The sequence below is a fragment of the Rhinatrema bivittatum genome, chromosome 3, assembly GCF_901001135.1.
Source record: "Rhinatrema bivittatum chromosome 3, aRhiBiv1.1, whole genome shotgun sequence".
Lineage (NCBI taxonomy): Eukaryota > Metazoa > Chordata > Amphibia > Gymnophiona > Rhinatrematidae > Rhinatrema > Rhinatrema bivittatum.
Genome location: NC_042617.1, coordinates 345,576,160 through 345,592,927, shown reverse-complemented (window position 1 = coordinate 345,592,927; position 16,768 = coordinate 345,576,160). Strand labels below are relative to the sequence as shown.

The 16,768-nt window shown below is 43.2% G+C and overlaps 1 protein-coding gene across 2 annotated transcripts in view; it reads left to right on the top strand.

Moving 5' to 3' along the window:
• Positions 1–16,768, top strand: part of KLHL32 (kelch like family member 32) — a 502,881-nt gene that overhangs the window by 351,498 nt on the left and 134,615 nt on the right. For both annotated transcript variants that reach the window (XM_029595391.1, XM_029595390.1), the window contains one exon: positions 15,445–16,171. In XM_029595391.1, coding sequence (XP_029451251.1) covers positions 15,445–16,171 — 727 coding nt within the window. The remainder of the gene's footprint in view (positions 1–15,444; positions 16,172–16,768) is intronic.

Below are 16,768 nucleotides of genomic sequence, written 5' to 3'. Positions count from 1 at the left end.
TGCCCTGCTCACACTAAGCACAAACCGTTTCCCTTTTTGAATCTGAGTGAGTTGTACGAGCAGCAGGAGATACATCCGCATGTAGGCGGCTTTTAAAATACCCTGGGCACGCGTAAGCAGGCGTGCACCGGGCTTTTAAAATTCACCTTTAAGGGCATGCCCTTCTGTTGCATGCCGCCTCTGACACTGCTCCTTCTGTGTAGGCAGCACTGGCCGCTGTAGATAAGATCAGTGATGTGGGAGGACACTGGCGAGGGGGACCCAGGAAGACCAAGCTGACGGTATTGCTGCCCTCCTGTCTCTTCAGACATCTCTGGGGCAGCCGCTGAACATGATGCCAGCACAGGGGGTGGTGTGGGTAGTTCCTGGGACAAACCACCTGCATGCCAGCAAAGGGGGATCCCTGAAAACCAGGCTGATGGTATTGCTGTCCCCTGCCTTTCATCCACTTCGGGCGTGACTCTTTCTGCTCCAGCGGCTCTGGTTCTTGTTGGAAAAAGAAATTACTGGTGTTAATTACAATTAATGTATAGAAGAGTATGTGCTTGTTTCACATACTAGCATCCTGGCTCTGGCTGCCAAAAGTAATCTAATTGTTTAAGCTGGGGAAATGAACGTCATGTATCCCTCCACTGTTTAGCACTTTAAGAAAATTGGACCATGAGAAAAACACATTATACTGTGCCACATATCCTCTGATATTATTGATAGTTTTTTATAAACTTGTTTTCGTGCACATGTCTTTAATGAATAAATTGCTGCAAATGAATCTATAAATGCTAAAATGAACAGTATTTCGTTGAGTCCTGGTGAAATCCATTTTATTCTCATCCTTTATATATTACTTTTGAAGGTCTATATCTTTATAGGTACAATGAAATTAACTGCCTGCAGACTGCACTAAAAATACAAAGGCTGTCTCTTCCTACCACTTATATTTTGTACTTATTATCAGGTCTCTTTTGCAAGTTGAGGCATTTAGCTAGTTGCTTAAATCAACTATTTCAATTTAGTTTTATTAGGCACCAGATATAAAAGTTGCCCAAAATGTTTGGACTGTTGTGTTTTGCATCTTTTAACATGTTCAGTTGATATGGGTGATTTATTTTTCACCTACAGTAGGCTGTATCGAAATTAAATATGTTAAATGATTTGCAAATATATTTACATAATTTTTGCACAGGTTTAAAAGCATTTTAATTTTAAATAATTTTTTTTTGTACAAGTCTTACATTTGGTAAAAGTTCCAAAAAGAATATATATGCAAAATACTCATTATTTTGCAAGCGATTTGCCATTTTCTTCCACCAGTCTTCCATTTTCTTCCACCAGTCTATAAATCTGGTCCTATACACAAAATCTGTCTCAGGTAGCAAAAAAACATCTCAGCCAGGTTTCCCAGCTTTGCTATGGACGAGCAATCAGCATTGTACACTAAAAGGTGAATTTTAAAAGCTCGGCTGTTATGTTTGCCAGCTCACAGGACATCCCCGCGAGCTGGTGCACTCGCCCCTGAGCACCACAACAGCAGGCCTTACTCATGTGTCACAGATTCTCACACTGGCCCCGCTCTCCTTAGGAGCACATGTGCACTGACTGCCCAGACTTAAAGGGCCCACAGCAGGAAACAGGCCACAGTGCCCTTGGATGACATCATAGGTTTCAGCTCTTAAAAGGGCCTTTCGGACATCCAGACCTCACCTCAGCAATGGATCTCCTGCAATCCCTGCAGCGCATGTTGCCAGTGTTCCTGTTCCTTATTCTTTCCAGCCTTGCCTCGTCTTCCAGCCTTGCCTTGCCTAGTCCAGCCTTGATTTGTCTTCCAGCCCAGCTTTGTCTTGTCACCCTGTCCAGCCTCATCCGGTCTGTCTTCCTTGTTCCCATCTTCAGGGTCTCCCATATGTCCATGTCTCCCTCAGCTTGCTGCTCCAGACTTGACCTCTTGCCTGGACCTGACCATGTTTGCTTGCCGCCTGGACTTGACCGCTAGCCTGGACTCAACTATTCTTGCTCGCTGCTTGCCCCGACCTTGACTCTCCTATGACTTCCATAAGCCTTTTGTCTACCTTGTCTCTGGTGTGTCTCTGGACTCTAGCCACCACTGCTGCCCTAGGGACCCACCTAAGTCCTGCCGGCTGACAGAATCAAAGAGCCCAACCTGCGGAGGCGGCGGTTGGTAATTGTGACGGCCCTTACTATGCAGCTACAGAGCACGTTCTCCAGCTGCCAGCGGGCGCTGCAGCACTAGGGACTCACATAATCCATATCCATTACACTGGCGCATGCATCAATTGGGGGATGTGCACACAAGTCGGGCTGGCGTGCCCTGACCCTATTTTAAAAAGCACCTAGATACATGTGTAAAACCAACTGCGTGCACATCATAAGAACATAAGAACATGCCATACTGGGTCAGACCAAGGGTCCATCAAGCCCAGCATCCTGTTTCCAACAGTGGCCAATCCAGGCCATAAGAACCTGGCAAGTACCCCAAAAACTAAGTCTATTCCATGTTACATTTGCTAGTAATAGCGGTGGTTATTATCGAAGTCAACTTATCCAATCCTTTTTTAAACACAGCTATACTAACTGCACTAACCACATCTTCTGGCAACAAATTCCAGTTTAATTGTGCGTTGAGTGAAAAAGAACTTTCCTCGATTAGTTTTAAATGTGCCACATGCTAACTTCATGGAGTGCCCCCTAGTCTTTCTATTATCCGAAAGAGTAAAAAACCGATTCACATCTACCCGTTCTAGACCTCTCCTGATTTTAAGCACCTCTATCATATCCCCCCTCAGCCGTCTCTTCTCCAAGCTAAAAAGTCCTAACCTCTTTAGTCTTTCCTCATAGGGGAACTGTTCCATTCCCCTTATCATTTTGGTAGCCCTTCTCTGTACCTTCTCCATCGCAATTATATCTTTTTTGAGATGTGGCGACCAGAATTGTACACAGTATTCAAGGTGTGGTCTCACCATGGAGCGATACAGAGGCATTATGACATTTTCCGTTTTATTCACCATTCCCTTTCTAATAATTCCCAACATTCTGTTTGCTTTTTTGACTGCTGCAGCACACTGAACCGACGATTTCAATGTGTTATCCTCTATGACGCCTAGATCTCTTTCTTGGGTAGTAGCACCTAATATGGAACCTAACATTGTGTAACTATAGCATGGGTTATTTTTCCCTATTTGCATCACCTTGCATTTAGAAGTATACAAAAAGGCAGGGCATGGTCTGGGCTGGGCATTGTTGTTTTGGGGCCTGGCCTAGAGATGTGTACATAAATACACGATTGGGCACATGCCCAAGTCCAGTGGCTCGTAAGTTTATTTCTGTTAGGGAAGAAATGTAAGTTAAAAAATAAAACAATCAAGCCATTTCTGAGAGGTTTAAAAGGTCTGGGGTAACTGGGGGGTGTAGGGCTATCAAACCAGGGAATATTGTTGGACCTAGCAAAAATGGCCAGATATGCGAAAGTGGGCCACATGGGAGCTAATCTCTAATTTTCCTTAGTCGGCAGGAGTCTGGTAGAGAGAGAGAGAGAGAAAACCTCTTTATGGGGCTCAGCCTGATACTCTATATATGGACCATTGTAAGGGGGCACTTTGATTTGGGGTGAATTTTCGTGAGGTGGGTTCGGGTTAGGGGGTGTTGTTACAGACACATTCTGAGGTATCCATTGTAAAATTGACCTCATTAAAGAATTTGTGATCTTATAATTGGGTTTTCGATCTTATAAGTGAGTTTTCGGGAGATGAGTTGGGGTTGGGGGTTGTTGTTACAGACACATTCAGAGGTATCCATTGTAAGTGATGAAAAACTGGACCATTGTAAGGGGGCACTTTGATTCAGAAAGCAAGACTGCAAGAAAGATATAGGTTTGTTTAAACAATTACCCTCAGCTTCAAAAGCAATTAGCACAACAATCCGTGTCATCTGACTAATATATTAATCTACTGTCTACACCCTAGAACATGGAAAGCTATTCAGAATATTCAGAAGAGGTGAGAAGGAGGATAGGAAACTTGCAGTAGTCCTAGCATGGGATGTAAGAGAAAGAAGCCGGGACCAACAGCAGGACCCACTCTTATCTTCCCACTGGCCTCTTCACCTACCATTCCATGCTAACCGCTGAGACCATGGCTCTGTGATTGGGTGTTAATCCCAGCCAGTTGCATAGGTGTTAGTACAGGTAGCGCAGTGCCACCCATTTAGCTGCATGCAAGCTACTAGTTAGGTTGTCACTGTTGGTTTTACTAACTATCAAACTAGCATCCCAGGAGTTAGACATCTGCAAAAAATAGACAATAGTTGCAATACAATAAAGTATAAACAAAATGATAAACCTTTGGTTATTGTGAAACTTAATCTCTCTAGGGGGGAAATTTCAGAGCTAGTGGTCAAACTAAAGCAAGTCTGTGCCATCATGCCACCTCCCCATCTGTAGTAAGGTGTTGCACAGGATAACAATCAAACTCTCTCCTACTATTCTTACCCATGATAGTGAAGTACAATGATTAATTCTTGTATATGGTGAGTGGATACCATACAGGATCTTTAATGTTCCCCATAAACCTTTGCTGATATATATATTGTGAGGTGTGTGCAGTGAGGTACGGGCAAAGTAGACCAACTGCTGGACACAGAAGCTACCTTCTTTGAAATGGCCATCATTTTTACAGCACATAGATGGCAAAACTTAATCACAGACTCATCCAGGTTAAGTTGTTGGTCAAAATTGACTCTCAGGGGCCAATGTGTTAGCCAAAGTGTGCTAACACTATCACAAGAGTTAATGAGCATTTAAAACTCTGTGTTAACAACGTTAAACACATTAATTAGCTTGTGACAGATTTAACATGAATTGTATTCTGAGGTAATGAGAGATAAAACTATGTAAAATAACTCATTACCTGTTAACACAGCAAACACATACATGCACAAACTGCTTCATAGACACAACAGAATAAAACTTAGCTGCACCCTGAGGAGGTATCCTTAAAGGTGAATTTAAAAGAGATGTTCACGCCAAAAAACGCAGTTGTGCGTGCATCTAGCACGTGCACATGCCTGACCTATTTTATAAATCTTGCACATACGCGCGCAAGTATCGATGTGTGAAGATCTCGCGTCGAGTAAAAAAGGGGTGGAATTGGGGGTGAGTCATGAGTATTCTAGGGTGGGGCCAAGAGATATGCACGTATGTAGCAAAGCAAATCGGTTCACATCTGGTTCATTTCTGTGCAAACTTACTTCTGCTATAGATCAGGACTATGTCAGGAGAAAACTAATTTTAGCCACATATGAAGTGCTTGAGGGGTCTGGATAAACTGAGGGGGAGTACAGGATAAAGAACCAGTGCCGTCTTGATGACCTAGATAGAGACTGGGCAAACTGGTGGACGAACTGGTTAAACTGGCTAATTCCTTCACGCGCACATAGTTTCCTCACTTGTGCATGTAAATGCCGACAATTCCCAGCTTTTTCTTGTAAATGCTTAAAATTAGGATCACACATACACGTGCAAAGCCTATTTTATAACATGTGCACGTACTTTCACGCAGGATATAAGATTTCAACATATATATATGGGCTTTGTGCGCACTCATTTTAAAGTTACTGTCCTTAATTTTTTAGATACTGTCCATAGGTAGATATATGTGTAACCCCGCTGTACTCCTGGGGTCACCTTCCCAGCCTCGGGGAGCATTAGGGTCACTATCCCGAGGTGGGTAATCTAGTCTCCGGTGCTGTGAGCTAGGGGAAGGATAACCTGCATGGCCAGTACCAGGCTGAGAACACGCCATACAAACAAACTGCTTTGCAGACTCAACTTGTGCTGCAAAAAATAAATAGTTTACTGTAGAATTTTATTTCGGCTTGATGTCCAGTAGAAGTTGTATGCAATTATAATTCTCACTTGCAAAAGAAAGTGTTTTATCCTTTATTTTTTAGAGTGTGTATATTAATTCAGTAAGGGTTATAGGGCAATTGCAATTGATGTAATATGCAAGCCTTGTTCCAGTTATGTCATATACACGGTTTAAAATCTGATGGATACGGCAGGCGATATTACTAATAATGCTTCCCAGTAATACTTGATGTAATGTATTTGCTCTCACACATACACATTCTCACAGGGATATAAAAATTAATTATAAGCAGTAGATAAATCTCACTTAGGAATGATTTATGATTTAAAAAATATACTTCCTATATACAGGCCTTTTGGGAATTTGGAGACTGATCCTCTAAAACTATCATCACTTCCTGGATTTAGCATCTCATGAAGTTAAATGGATAAATATATATTTCTGCATATAAAGCCTGATTTTCAGAGTCATTTATAAGCATAAAGTGTGGTTGTATGGGAGTAAACAGGGCTTAGTGCATGTAAAATAATGCTCATAACCTGATTTCATGCATATAGGGAAAAATAACCCATGCTATAGTTACACAATGTTAGATTCCATATTAGGTGCTACTACCCAAGAAAGAGATCTAGGCGTCATAGTGGATAACACATTGAAATTGTCGGTTCAGTGTGCTGCAGCAGTCAAAAAAGCAAACAGAATGTTAGGAATTATTAGAAAGGGAATGGTGAATAAAACGGAAAATGTCATAATGCCTCTGTATCGCTCCATGGTGAGACCGCACCTTGAATACTGTGTACAATTCTGGTCGCCGCATCTCAAAAAAGATATAGTTGTGATGGAGAAGGTACAGAGAAGGGCAACCAAAATGATGAAGGGGATGGAACAGCTCCACAATGAGGAAAGACTAAAGAGGTTAGGGCTGGTCAGCTTGGAGAAGAGACGGCTGAGGGGGGATATGATAGAGGTGTTTAAAATCATGAGAGGTCTAGAATGGGTAGATGTGAATTGGTTATTTACTCTTTCGGATAATAGAAAGACTAGGGGGCACTCCATGAAGTTAGCATGGGGCACATTTAAAACTAATCGGAGAAAGTTCTTTTTCACTCAACCCACAATTAAACTCTGGAATTTGTTGCCAGAGGATGTGGTTAGTGCAGTTAGTGTAGCTGTGTTTAAAAAAGGATTGGATAAGTTCTTGGAGGAGAAGTCCATTACCTGCTATTAATTAAGTTGACTTAGATAATAACCACCGCTATTACTAGCAACGGTAACATGGAATAGACTTAGTTTTTGGGTACTTGCCAGGTACTTGTAGCTTGGATTGGCCACTGTTGGAAACAGGATGCTGGGCTTGATGGACCCTTGGTCTGACCCAGTATGGCATGTTCTTATGTTCTTATCTTTTAATGTGCAATGGCGATAGATAGAGGGGCGGAGTTGGGATTGATGCATATAGTTTTTGATTTTCAAAGGTGTGCATGGAAGTTTACCTGCACAAGCTATGCCCTCCAAAGAGCAAGCAGTGAAGGACACTTACTTGAGCATTTTCAAAGTTTGCGCATGTTTGTTTTGAAAATGTGGGGTAAATCCTGCGTCAAAAGTTACCCACAGACTTTACTCCTACTCGCCAAGTTAAAAATTTACCTGCATAATGAGTACATTTTACTTTTTGCCTTTGGCTGGATTCCCCCGCGCCCCCCCCCCCCCCCCCATAGATTGAAAAGTAGGGGGGTGTTGGGTCAGAGCGCCACAGTGGCGCCAGTGCACAGCCCTAAACGAGTGGGAGCAGGCTCCGCTTCGGCCTGGCTGTTTGGCACCCTAGGCAATTGCCTATGTTCTGTGCCTAAACCCAGTCCTAACTTTTTCCTGTGAGAAAAATAAAAATATGAAATGGGCATTCACGATTTACTTTGGGTTTAAGGTTCTGGCTTCCCAATTCCATTTGGATCCCGGAATCCCATTCTTCCCCTGCTCCCCTCGTTCCATGCCTTGAATTGAGATCTGTTGCACAAGAAAAGTTATGTTCTGTTTATTGAACATCATCACCGGCTCAGAGTTGAGGCATATGGTTAGTGAAGAGGATTGCCTAGATGGTGACAAGTTGGTTTATGCTGCCTTCCCACTCCTTAAAACTCCAGGAATGTTATCTTGGACAGGTTGCACATGCCATTTGACCACTTTGCACATGTGATTGTCATCAGTACAGTGGTCCTTAAATTCAAAGAAGTCAAATTGTGTCTACACTGTGACAACCCCACCATAAGGGCAGGAAATTTGTCAGGGGTTAGAAAGCGAAAAATTACCCTGCTCGTGTTTCCTGTGTGAGTATCTTTTTGGCTCATAACAACACGTAATTTTGTATAATCAAGATTGTGCATTTTGTTCACTTGCCCACCCCTGGGACCACCGCTGCCAGTCTGTTGGTAAAAGTACATGCCTTGTTAAACAACACACATGCTTTTACTCACAGTTAGATCAGGCAATCTTTAAAGCCCCGATTTCCATGGATAAAAATGCTGTTGTACCCATGGAAAGGGCTTTGTATGTTGCCTTTGAAATATCACGAGTAGAAATAATTCAGAGCAAAAAAGAAACCTGACCTTATGAGAGAGCAGCACAGACAAAATCATAGTTCTTTCTACAGAAAATAGCAAAAAGGCATGCACATAAACTACCCACCACACCGCTCTTTCACAAGATCAAACAGAGCATGAAAATAAAGAAGCATCTGCACACCGAGCCCTGCTAAAAATCAACAAAGAATATAAGGAAGGTATTTGCAAAGGAGCCAAGTCAGGAAAGTTCGTTACCACTTAGTTGACCATAACTAGTGGGCTAGTGACACAACAGTTTATGGCACACAAAACTCCATGTTAAATTTGGCATATGTGAGCTAAAAATTAGCATGCACACACATGCAAAAGCTTCAAATAGGGCTGTTATTAATTATTATCATGCTGTTTAGTACAGCTTACTAAATTTACAAAGGCTGCTAAGCCCTGGTAACTTTAGCATCTGCTGAAAGTTGGGGTTAATTGTTAATGTGTTACAAAATATTTACCAGGATATAAATATGTGCACATAAAGAGATTAATTTTCAAAGTGACTTCTGTGGGTGAAGCAGTGTTTTATGTGCAGAAATGGCCTTTTAAAAAAATTGCCCAGCCAGTTTGCGGGTAATCCTTTGTGAGTATGTCATGTTCGGGCATAAGTTTACTCAGACGGAGCAGAGGCATTCCTAGAGGTGAAGTTGGAATGAAGTTTGGACTTATGCATACACATTATAAAATTCGGCCGTATGCTTGTAAAATTTCAGAAACATTTTGTGCACATCAAATAGCAGGTGTAACTTGTGCAGGATAGATTTGGTGGAATAATTATGAGCATAAATCTGATATGAAGATTGGTGTAACTTATGTGTGCATTTGCAGCATGAATTTGTGCGGGATGTTTGAAAATTACCCTTAAAGGTAGCAGAAAGATGCTTCTTGCAGGTGTGTCAGAGAGCCCATTTTGTGTCACAGTACTGGGCCAAAATGTATTTATTTATTTATTTAAAAGGTTTTATATACCGACATTCATCAATGATATCACATCGGTTCACAGCGTAACATAAAACTAGTGCCTGTAGCGGCGCTTTATATCGAACAAGTTTAACATAATACAATTAAAACATATTGAAACATAATAACTAGAGAGTAAAGGAAAGGTGGGGGAAATAAAGATTTAAACTAAAATGGTAGAAGTGTGGAAGGACTTTGTGGTACAGGTGCTGTAGCCTCTTGCATGATCAATTAAGCAATGCAGAGAACCGCATGATGACTGTGCCTTAGAGCCCAGTAGCAGGTTATGTGTAACATTTGTATTTACAGTAGCAAATGTCTTGTAACGAGACTGAAATGTTGACCCCCAGTGACTTGTGTTTCCAAATAAATATCTGTATCTAATATATTGCAATGCCTGATCCTTCTTTACATAGTCTGAAGAGTATTTTTGTTTTTCGATGAGTACACTACTACTACTATTATTACTACTTATTTTTAAAATGCTACTAGACATACACAGCGCTATGCAGATACATATAAAAGACAATTCCTGCTCCATAGAGCTTACAGTCTAGTCAAAACAAACACACGTCACATTCTTGTGTGTTGAAGAGGGGTACTTTCCTACTGAGCCCTCCATTCTCTTTCATGCCTCTTTCTACCACCCTGGCAGTCATAGTAACATAGTAATGACAGCAGAAAAAGACCAAATGGTCTAACCAGTCTGCCCGGCAAGTTTCTTTTGGTAGTATCTGCTGTACCATGCCATGTTTCTCTGTTAAAGGTAGTAACTGCCACTTCATGCCGGTTACCCCCAAGCTTTATGTTAAGGGTAAAAATATTTACATTCAAAAGCAAGCAAAGGCCAAACTCCTAACAAAATTACTGCTAGCAAAGTTTTTATGGGGTGAACAGCCTTCTTGATAATTCAGAGAATTCTGCTCCAATGTGCTTTGCTTTTGAAATTGGCCATAGAAGCAGTCCTGTACTTTTTCCCTGATGTCTATGTATTAGTACCCCAGACCATACAAGTCAGGGCCCAACACTGGTTGTCTCTGAATCCTTTTTCCTCCCTCCCCCCCACCCCATCATCATAATGGAGAGCAATGTTACCTTCTGTTAAGGGAAGTAGCAGCAACTGCTGCTCCATGCAGGACACCCCTGACCTATATGTAAACTATATGGGGTAGATTTTCAAAAGTAGCACGCGCGCGCTACCCGGTGTGCGCATATGGATGCCTGATTTTATAACATGCGGGCACTAGTGCGCGCATGTTATAAAATCGAGGGTCGTCGCGCACAAGGAGGTGCACAATTGTTCAACTTGTGTGCGCCGATGCCCGCAGCCTTCCCCTGTTCCCTCCCAGGCCGCTCCAATTTTGGAGCGGCCTGGGAGGGAACTTCCCAACCCCCTAACCTAACCTCCCTTCCCCTTCTTCTAACCCTTCCTTGCCCTTCTTCTAACCCTTCCTTCCCCTAGCCCTAATCTAGTCCCCCTGCCGGACCTTTGTCCTACCTGTTGTGCCTGCCGGCACCCGCTCGGCACACAATCCTCTGACACAGCGGCAAATGGCGTCCTGGAGCTTTATGCATGTTGCCGAGCCTTTGTAAAATAGGCCCGTAGCATGTAGGGCTTTTCAAATCTACCCCTATGTATAGCAGAAAAGTCACCTTGATTCTTCATTTCTATTCTCAAGCCACACCCTTTGAATTCCATTACTATTCTTCACCGCCTCTTCTGGAAGGGCATTGCATGCATCCACCACCCTTTCCATAAAGAAATATTTCTGACATTGCTCCTGAGTCTTCTCCCTTGCAATTTCATATCATGACCTCTAGGTTTACAGCTTCCTTTCCATTGGAAGAGTTTTGTTTTTTGCGCATCATTAATTCCTTTCAGATATTTGAAGATCTGTATCATATCTCCCCTGTCTCTCCTCTCTTCCAGGGAATACATATTAAAATCCTTCAGTCTCATCTCAAATCCCTTTCCATGCAGACCCCACACCATTTTGGTCACCTTTCTCTGTACAGCTTCCATTCAGTCCTTATCATTTTTGAGATGAGGTCTGCAGAACTGAACTTAGTGCTCCAGGTGAGGCCTCACCAAAGATCTATACAGAAGCATTATCACCTCCTTTTTCCTGCTGGTTATGCCTCTTTCTATGCAGCTCAGCATCACTCTGGCCTTAGCCATCACCTTATCATATTGCTTTGTTGTCATTCCAAGGTCTCTTTCCTAGTGCATGCGCATCAGTCTTTCACCACCCAAATTACCATGCCCCAAATGCATGACTCTGTAGTTTTGGGTTTGAATCCCAACTGCCAAATCTTTGTCCATTTCTTGAGTTCTCCAAAGTCACTTCTCATTCTCTCTACTCCTTCAAGTGTGTCCACTCTGTTGCAGATCTTAGTGTTATCCAAAAAAGTCAAATTTTACCTTCTAATCCCACTCACAAACAGAACCAGTCCTAGAACTGATGGTTGAGGAGCTCCACTTATCACTCTTCTTTCTTCAGAGTAGGTTCCATTTACCACTACTCACTGGCATCTGTCAGCCAATTTATAATCCATTCCACCACCTTGGGACCTACTCCCAGGCTTCTCATTTTACTTACGAGCCTCCTATGTGTTACTATATCAAAAGCCTTGCTGAAATCCAAGTAAACCACATTAAGCACTCTTCCTTGATCCAATTCTGTAGTCCACCCAATTAAAAACATCAATTAGATTTGTTTGACAGGAACTTCCGATGGTAAAACCATGTTATCTCGGATCCTGTAACCCACTGGATTGCAGATAGCTCACTATTCTTTCCTTAAGCAGGCTCTCCATTAATTTTCTCACCACTGGGCTAAGGCTAACAGGCCTGTAGTTTCCAGCCTCCTCTCAATGTTGCCACCTAAGTAGCCAAATAAGTAGCTCCTCCCATTTATGCCCCCAGGATGCTTCCTTTTTATCCAACTAAATTTTCAGGGGATAAGAAGCTGAATATTCCAAAACTTGCCTTTTGGATGGATAACGTTAAACTATCTGTCTAAATGGCTTTTGAATATTTTGCCTCTGAGTGTATTTTTCAAAATAATTTTTCTTTTTTTAAATCAAATGCTGTTTAGTTAGATTTTTTTGTCTGCATTTATGCAACAAATCTATATTTCTATATACTATTTCAAGGCAGTAAATGAAATTTCAGACGTGCCCATACAAAAACAGTGAGGTGAGTTACAAAGATACTTCTAGATTCTATAGAAAATAATGTCCACTTTGATATGTAGAAAATATAGGTCAATAACAGTGGCGTGCAGTGACTTTTATAGCAGGGGATTCAGTCTCGCTCCCTCAGTCCCCTTTCCCCTCCCACATGAGCTGCCCATCTGCCCTGTTACCCAGTTAGAGAGTCCATCAAGCTAGGTTGAGAGAACATTGCACAAATCTCATCTTTGAGTGAGTTTCCTCACTCCGAAGGTCATCAAATCTTCACAAGAGAGCACTGTTCTGTTCTTACATCTCACTTTGAATGTCAAATTGGCCCCTAACCCCCTACACTAATACCTAAACCTTACCTCGAGTTACTAGGTGGGCCTCCCATAGAGATATAAATACCTATCTAGTGTGAGGCCATTATGGCTAGTCTCTCTCTCTCTTGTTGTGGATTGGGAGATGGAGAGCTGTACAGACTTTTACACACACACTCACATTCACACACACACACTCACATTCACACTCACACACACACACACACACACACACTAACACATCCACCCTCACACACACACACACACACACACACACACATCCACCCTCACACACACACACACGCATGTTCTCACCCCCTCTACACACAGGCTGTTGCCCACTCACCCCTCCCCCCTACACACAGGCTCTCAACCTCCCACACATATACACACACAGACTCTCACTGACAAACATGCACCCAGGCTCTCACCCACCCATCCAGGTAGTCATCCATACACACAAACACAGCCTCTCACCCACCCATTCAAAAGTAGTCACCCACAGAAGCAGTCACCCACCCACCCCTACACACACACAACCACACAGCCTCTCACCCACACATACACAGATCTCATCCACCCAAAAACACACACCCAGGCTGTCACGCACTCACCCAGGTAGTCATTCACACACACACACACATTCACCCAGCCACATTCACCCATCCACCCACTGGCATCCACCCACACAGGATGTCACCCCTCCACACACTCACAGAAGCAGTCTCCCAGCCACACCACATAACACACTCACACACATAGGACCTAGGCCTCTTCTTCAGGGGCCAGCAGGATAGGGTCCATTGGCGGCCATTATTCCTCCTTCTCTCTTTGGCTGTCAGCGGGATGAGGTCTACTGTTGACTACTGCGTCGTTCTTCTCTCTTCAGCTGCCAGTGGGATGGGGTCCGCTGGCAGCCACTGCGTGCATTCTCTCTCTTTAGCTGACAGAGGGATGGGATCTGCTGGTGGCCACTGCGTCTTACTCCTCTCTTTGGCTGCCAGTGGGATAAGGTCCACTGGTGGCCATGGCGTCCTATCTCTCTCTTCAGCCATCACAGGAAAGGCTCTGTGGTGGCCTGCTGAGAAGTGGTGTGGGCAGCCGGAATCACGTTTACTGAATTGTCATCTCCTGCTTCTGTGGGGCTGGTCTCACAGTAAGAGCTGCGAGATTGGCCCCGCGGTAGCAGGAGATGACTTTTGGATAAACGCGACTCCTGCTGTCCATTTGGGGGGCGGGGGGGAGGTATAGCTAAAAATGATGCTATTGATCAGATCAAATGGGGTTTTGGTTTATCCCTGCCGATCTGATGTATAAATTTGGGGTGGCACTTACCACACTGTAGTGACGCCTATGGGCTGGGGATTCACTGAATCCCTCGAAAGCCTTGGCTGCACACCACTAGTCAATAAACAAGTTATAAGTGGTACCTTTATACTGGGCTAACAGTACATTTTTGACTAGCTTTCAAGAACACTAATTCCTTTATCAGGTTAGTGCAGAATGAGCTAAGAATGATCTTGCCTGAATATACAAGTAAATTACAGGTTGCACGAACTATTTGGGGGTAAATTTTCACTATGTCACTCAGCGGTGAGTCAGATGGCTATATTGTAGCCAGCTTTTAGGTGAATTTTCAACTACAGTTAGCCAACTAGGTCATCACCAAAATTTATCTTAACTAAGGGCTTGATTCACTAAAGCTTTTCTCCCATTCTGTATCTATGGGAAAAGACTTAGATGAATTAGGCCCTAAGCTGGGTAATAGTAAACCACATATGGGCTACAGATGATCTACATGATTAAGTTCCACCCTAGCAGCCCAATCTTAAAAATAAATTCTTACCCTCAGCCCAGAGCTAATGAACACCCCCCTTCCCACCCTGGCATCCTAGACATTAAAAGAAACCCCCCATTCCAAAGCCAGCAATCTCCCCTCTCCCACCTCAGCAACCAGATCTTAATAAGAAACTCTCCCCACACCCCAGAGCAATGATCAACTGCATCCTAGCTGCCACTGAGGTATTGTTAGCTTTCTTGCCTTAAGTGGCCACATTAATAGTTTTATAGATATAAATACGGAATAATAGACCACAGTTAGTACCTAAAGAGACCATTAACATTTTTTTCCTGATATGCATTCATGTTAGCATTACTGTCGGAGAACTGGAGGTATTACTAACGTGTGCAAATAGTGAGTGTTAATGCGCATACTACATTGGTGTTAGCTAATGCCCACATTAATACTAATATGTATTAGTATACAGGGCCAAAAGAGTTTAATAGGGACATTGGTTTCCTCACTGATTGCCAGATACAATCCTCTTATAGCTGTGAATGCTACTGTTTGTCTTCACAGTTTCCTCACTCCTCTACAAACACATCACCTCTGCCCCATCATTTTAAAATTCTTTGTGCTCAGTGAATTGTATCACTGCACAAAAATACAATATTGTTGAAACATGCCTATGCATTCTAAATATTTATGCTTCCTTCCCTCAGCTGGCGGTGAGATGGTTGGAACACAACTGCCGCTACCAATACATCGATGAACTTCTCCAGTATGTCCGCTTTGGCCTCATGGATGTGGATGCACTTAATACAGTTGCCTTGTCTAATCCCCTAATCCAAGCTAGCGAAACGGCCACAGCGCTGATTAATGAGGCCTTAGCATATCACCAGAGCATCTATGCACAGCCAGTGTGGCAGACCATAAGGACAAAACCCCGCTTCCAGTCCAACACTCTGTACATTATTGGTGGCAAGAAACGGGAGATCTGCAAAGTACGGGAACTCCGCTACTTCAATCCTGTGGATCAGGAAAATGTGCACATAGCAGGAATGGCAAATTGGAGTGATCTGGCCCCCATGCCCGTGGGGAGGAGTCATCACTGTGCAGCTGTCATGGGCGATTTTTTATTTGTAGTTGGCGGTGAAGCTGAGCATGCCACAGGCCGCATCTGTGCGGTAAGGACCGCCTGTCGATATGACCCACGCAGTAACGCTTGGGTAGAGATTGCTTCCATGAAAAACTGCCGGGAGCACTTTGTTCTAGGAGCTGTGGATGAATATCTCTATGCAGTTGGGGGCCGGAATGAACTGCGGCAGGTCCTACCTACAGTGGAGCAGTATTGCCCCAAGAAGAACAAATGGACCTTTGTTCAGTCATTTGACACATCCCTCTCCTGCCATGCTGGATGTATAGCAGATGGCCTACTTTGGATATCAGGTAGAAAACATTTCACAAAATTTAAGGTATTTGAAAAAAAATATTTTCACGATAACAATGGGGTCAGTATTAGATGGTCTGTCCAGCTAAATTAAAGACTTAGCTGGATACACTGTAGGTTTCAAATTTCCCACCGGGTGATTTGCTCTGATAATTCTGGCTAGCTGTTTTTAGCAAGATACAAGTTAGCCGGCTACATAGTAGGAATTCCAGGGGCATTCTGGGATGGAGATAGGTTAGAGCAGGGGTGGGCAGTTCCGGTCCTCGAGGGCCACAAACCAGTCTGGTTTTCAGGATATCCCTAATGAATATGCATGGCATAGATTTGCATACAACTGAGGTAGAGTGCATGCAAATCTCTCTCATGCATATTCATTAGGGATATCCTGAAAACCAGACTGGTTTGTGGCCCTCGAGGACCGGAACTGCCCACCCCTGGGTTAGAGGGATAATTTTGCCAACTAATTCTGGTATTTAGACTGAGCTGGATAATTTATCCAGCTACTTCTTTTTGTGCCAGAAAGTAGTCCTAAACTTAGCCAGCTAAGCTAGGATTTTACCCAGCTATATTCAGTGGAGTCCCTAACTAGCAATGTT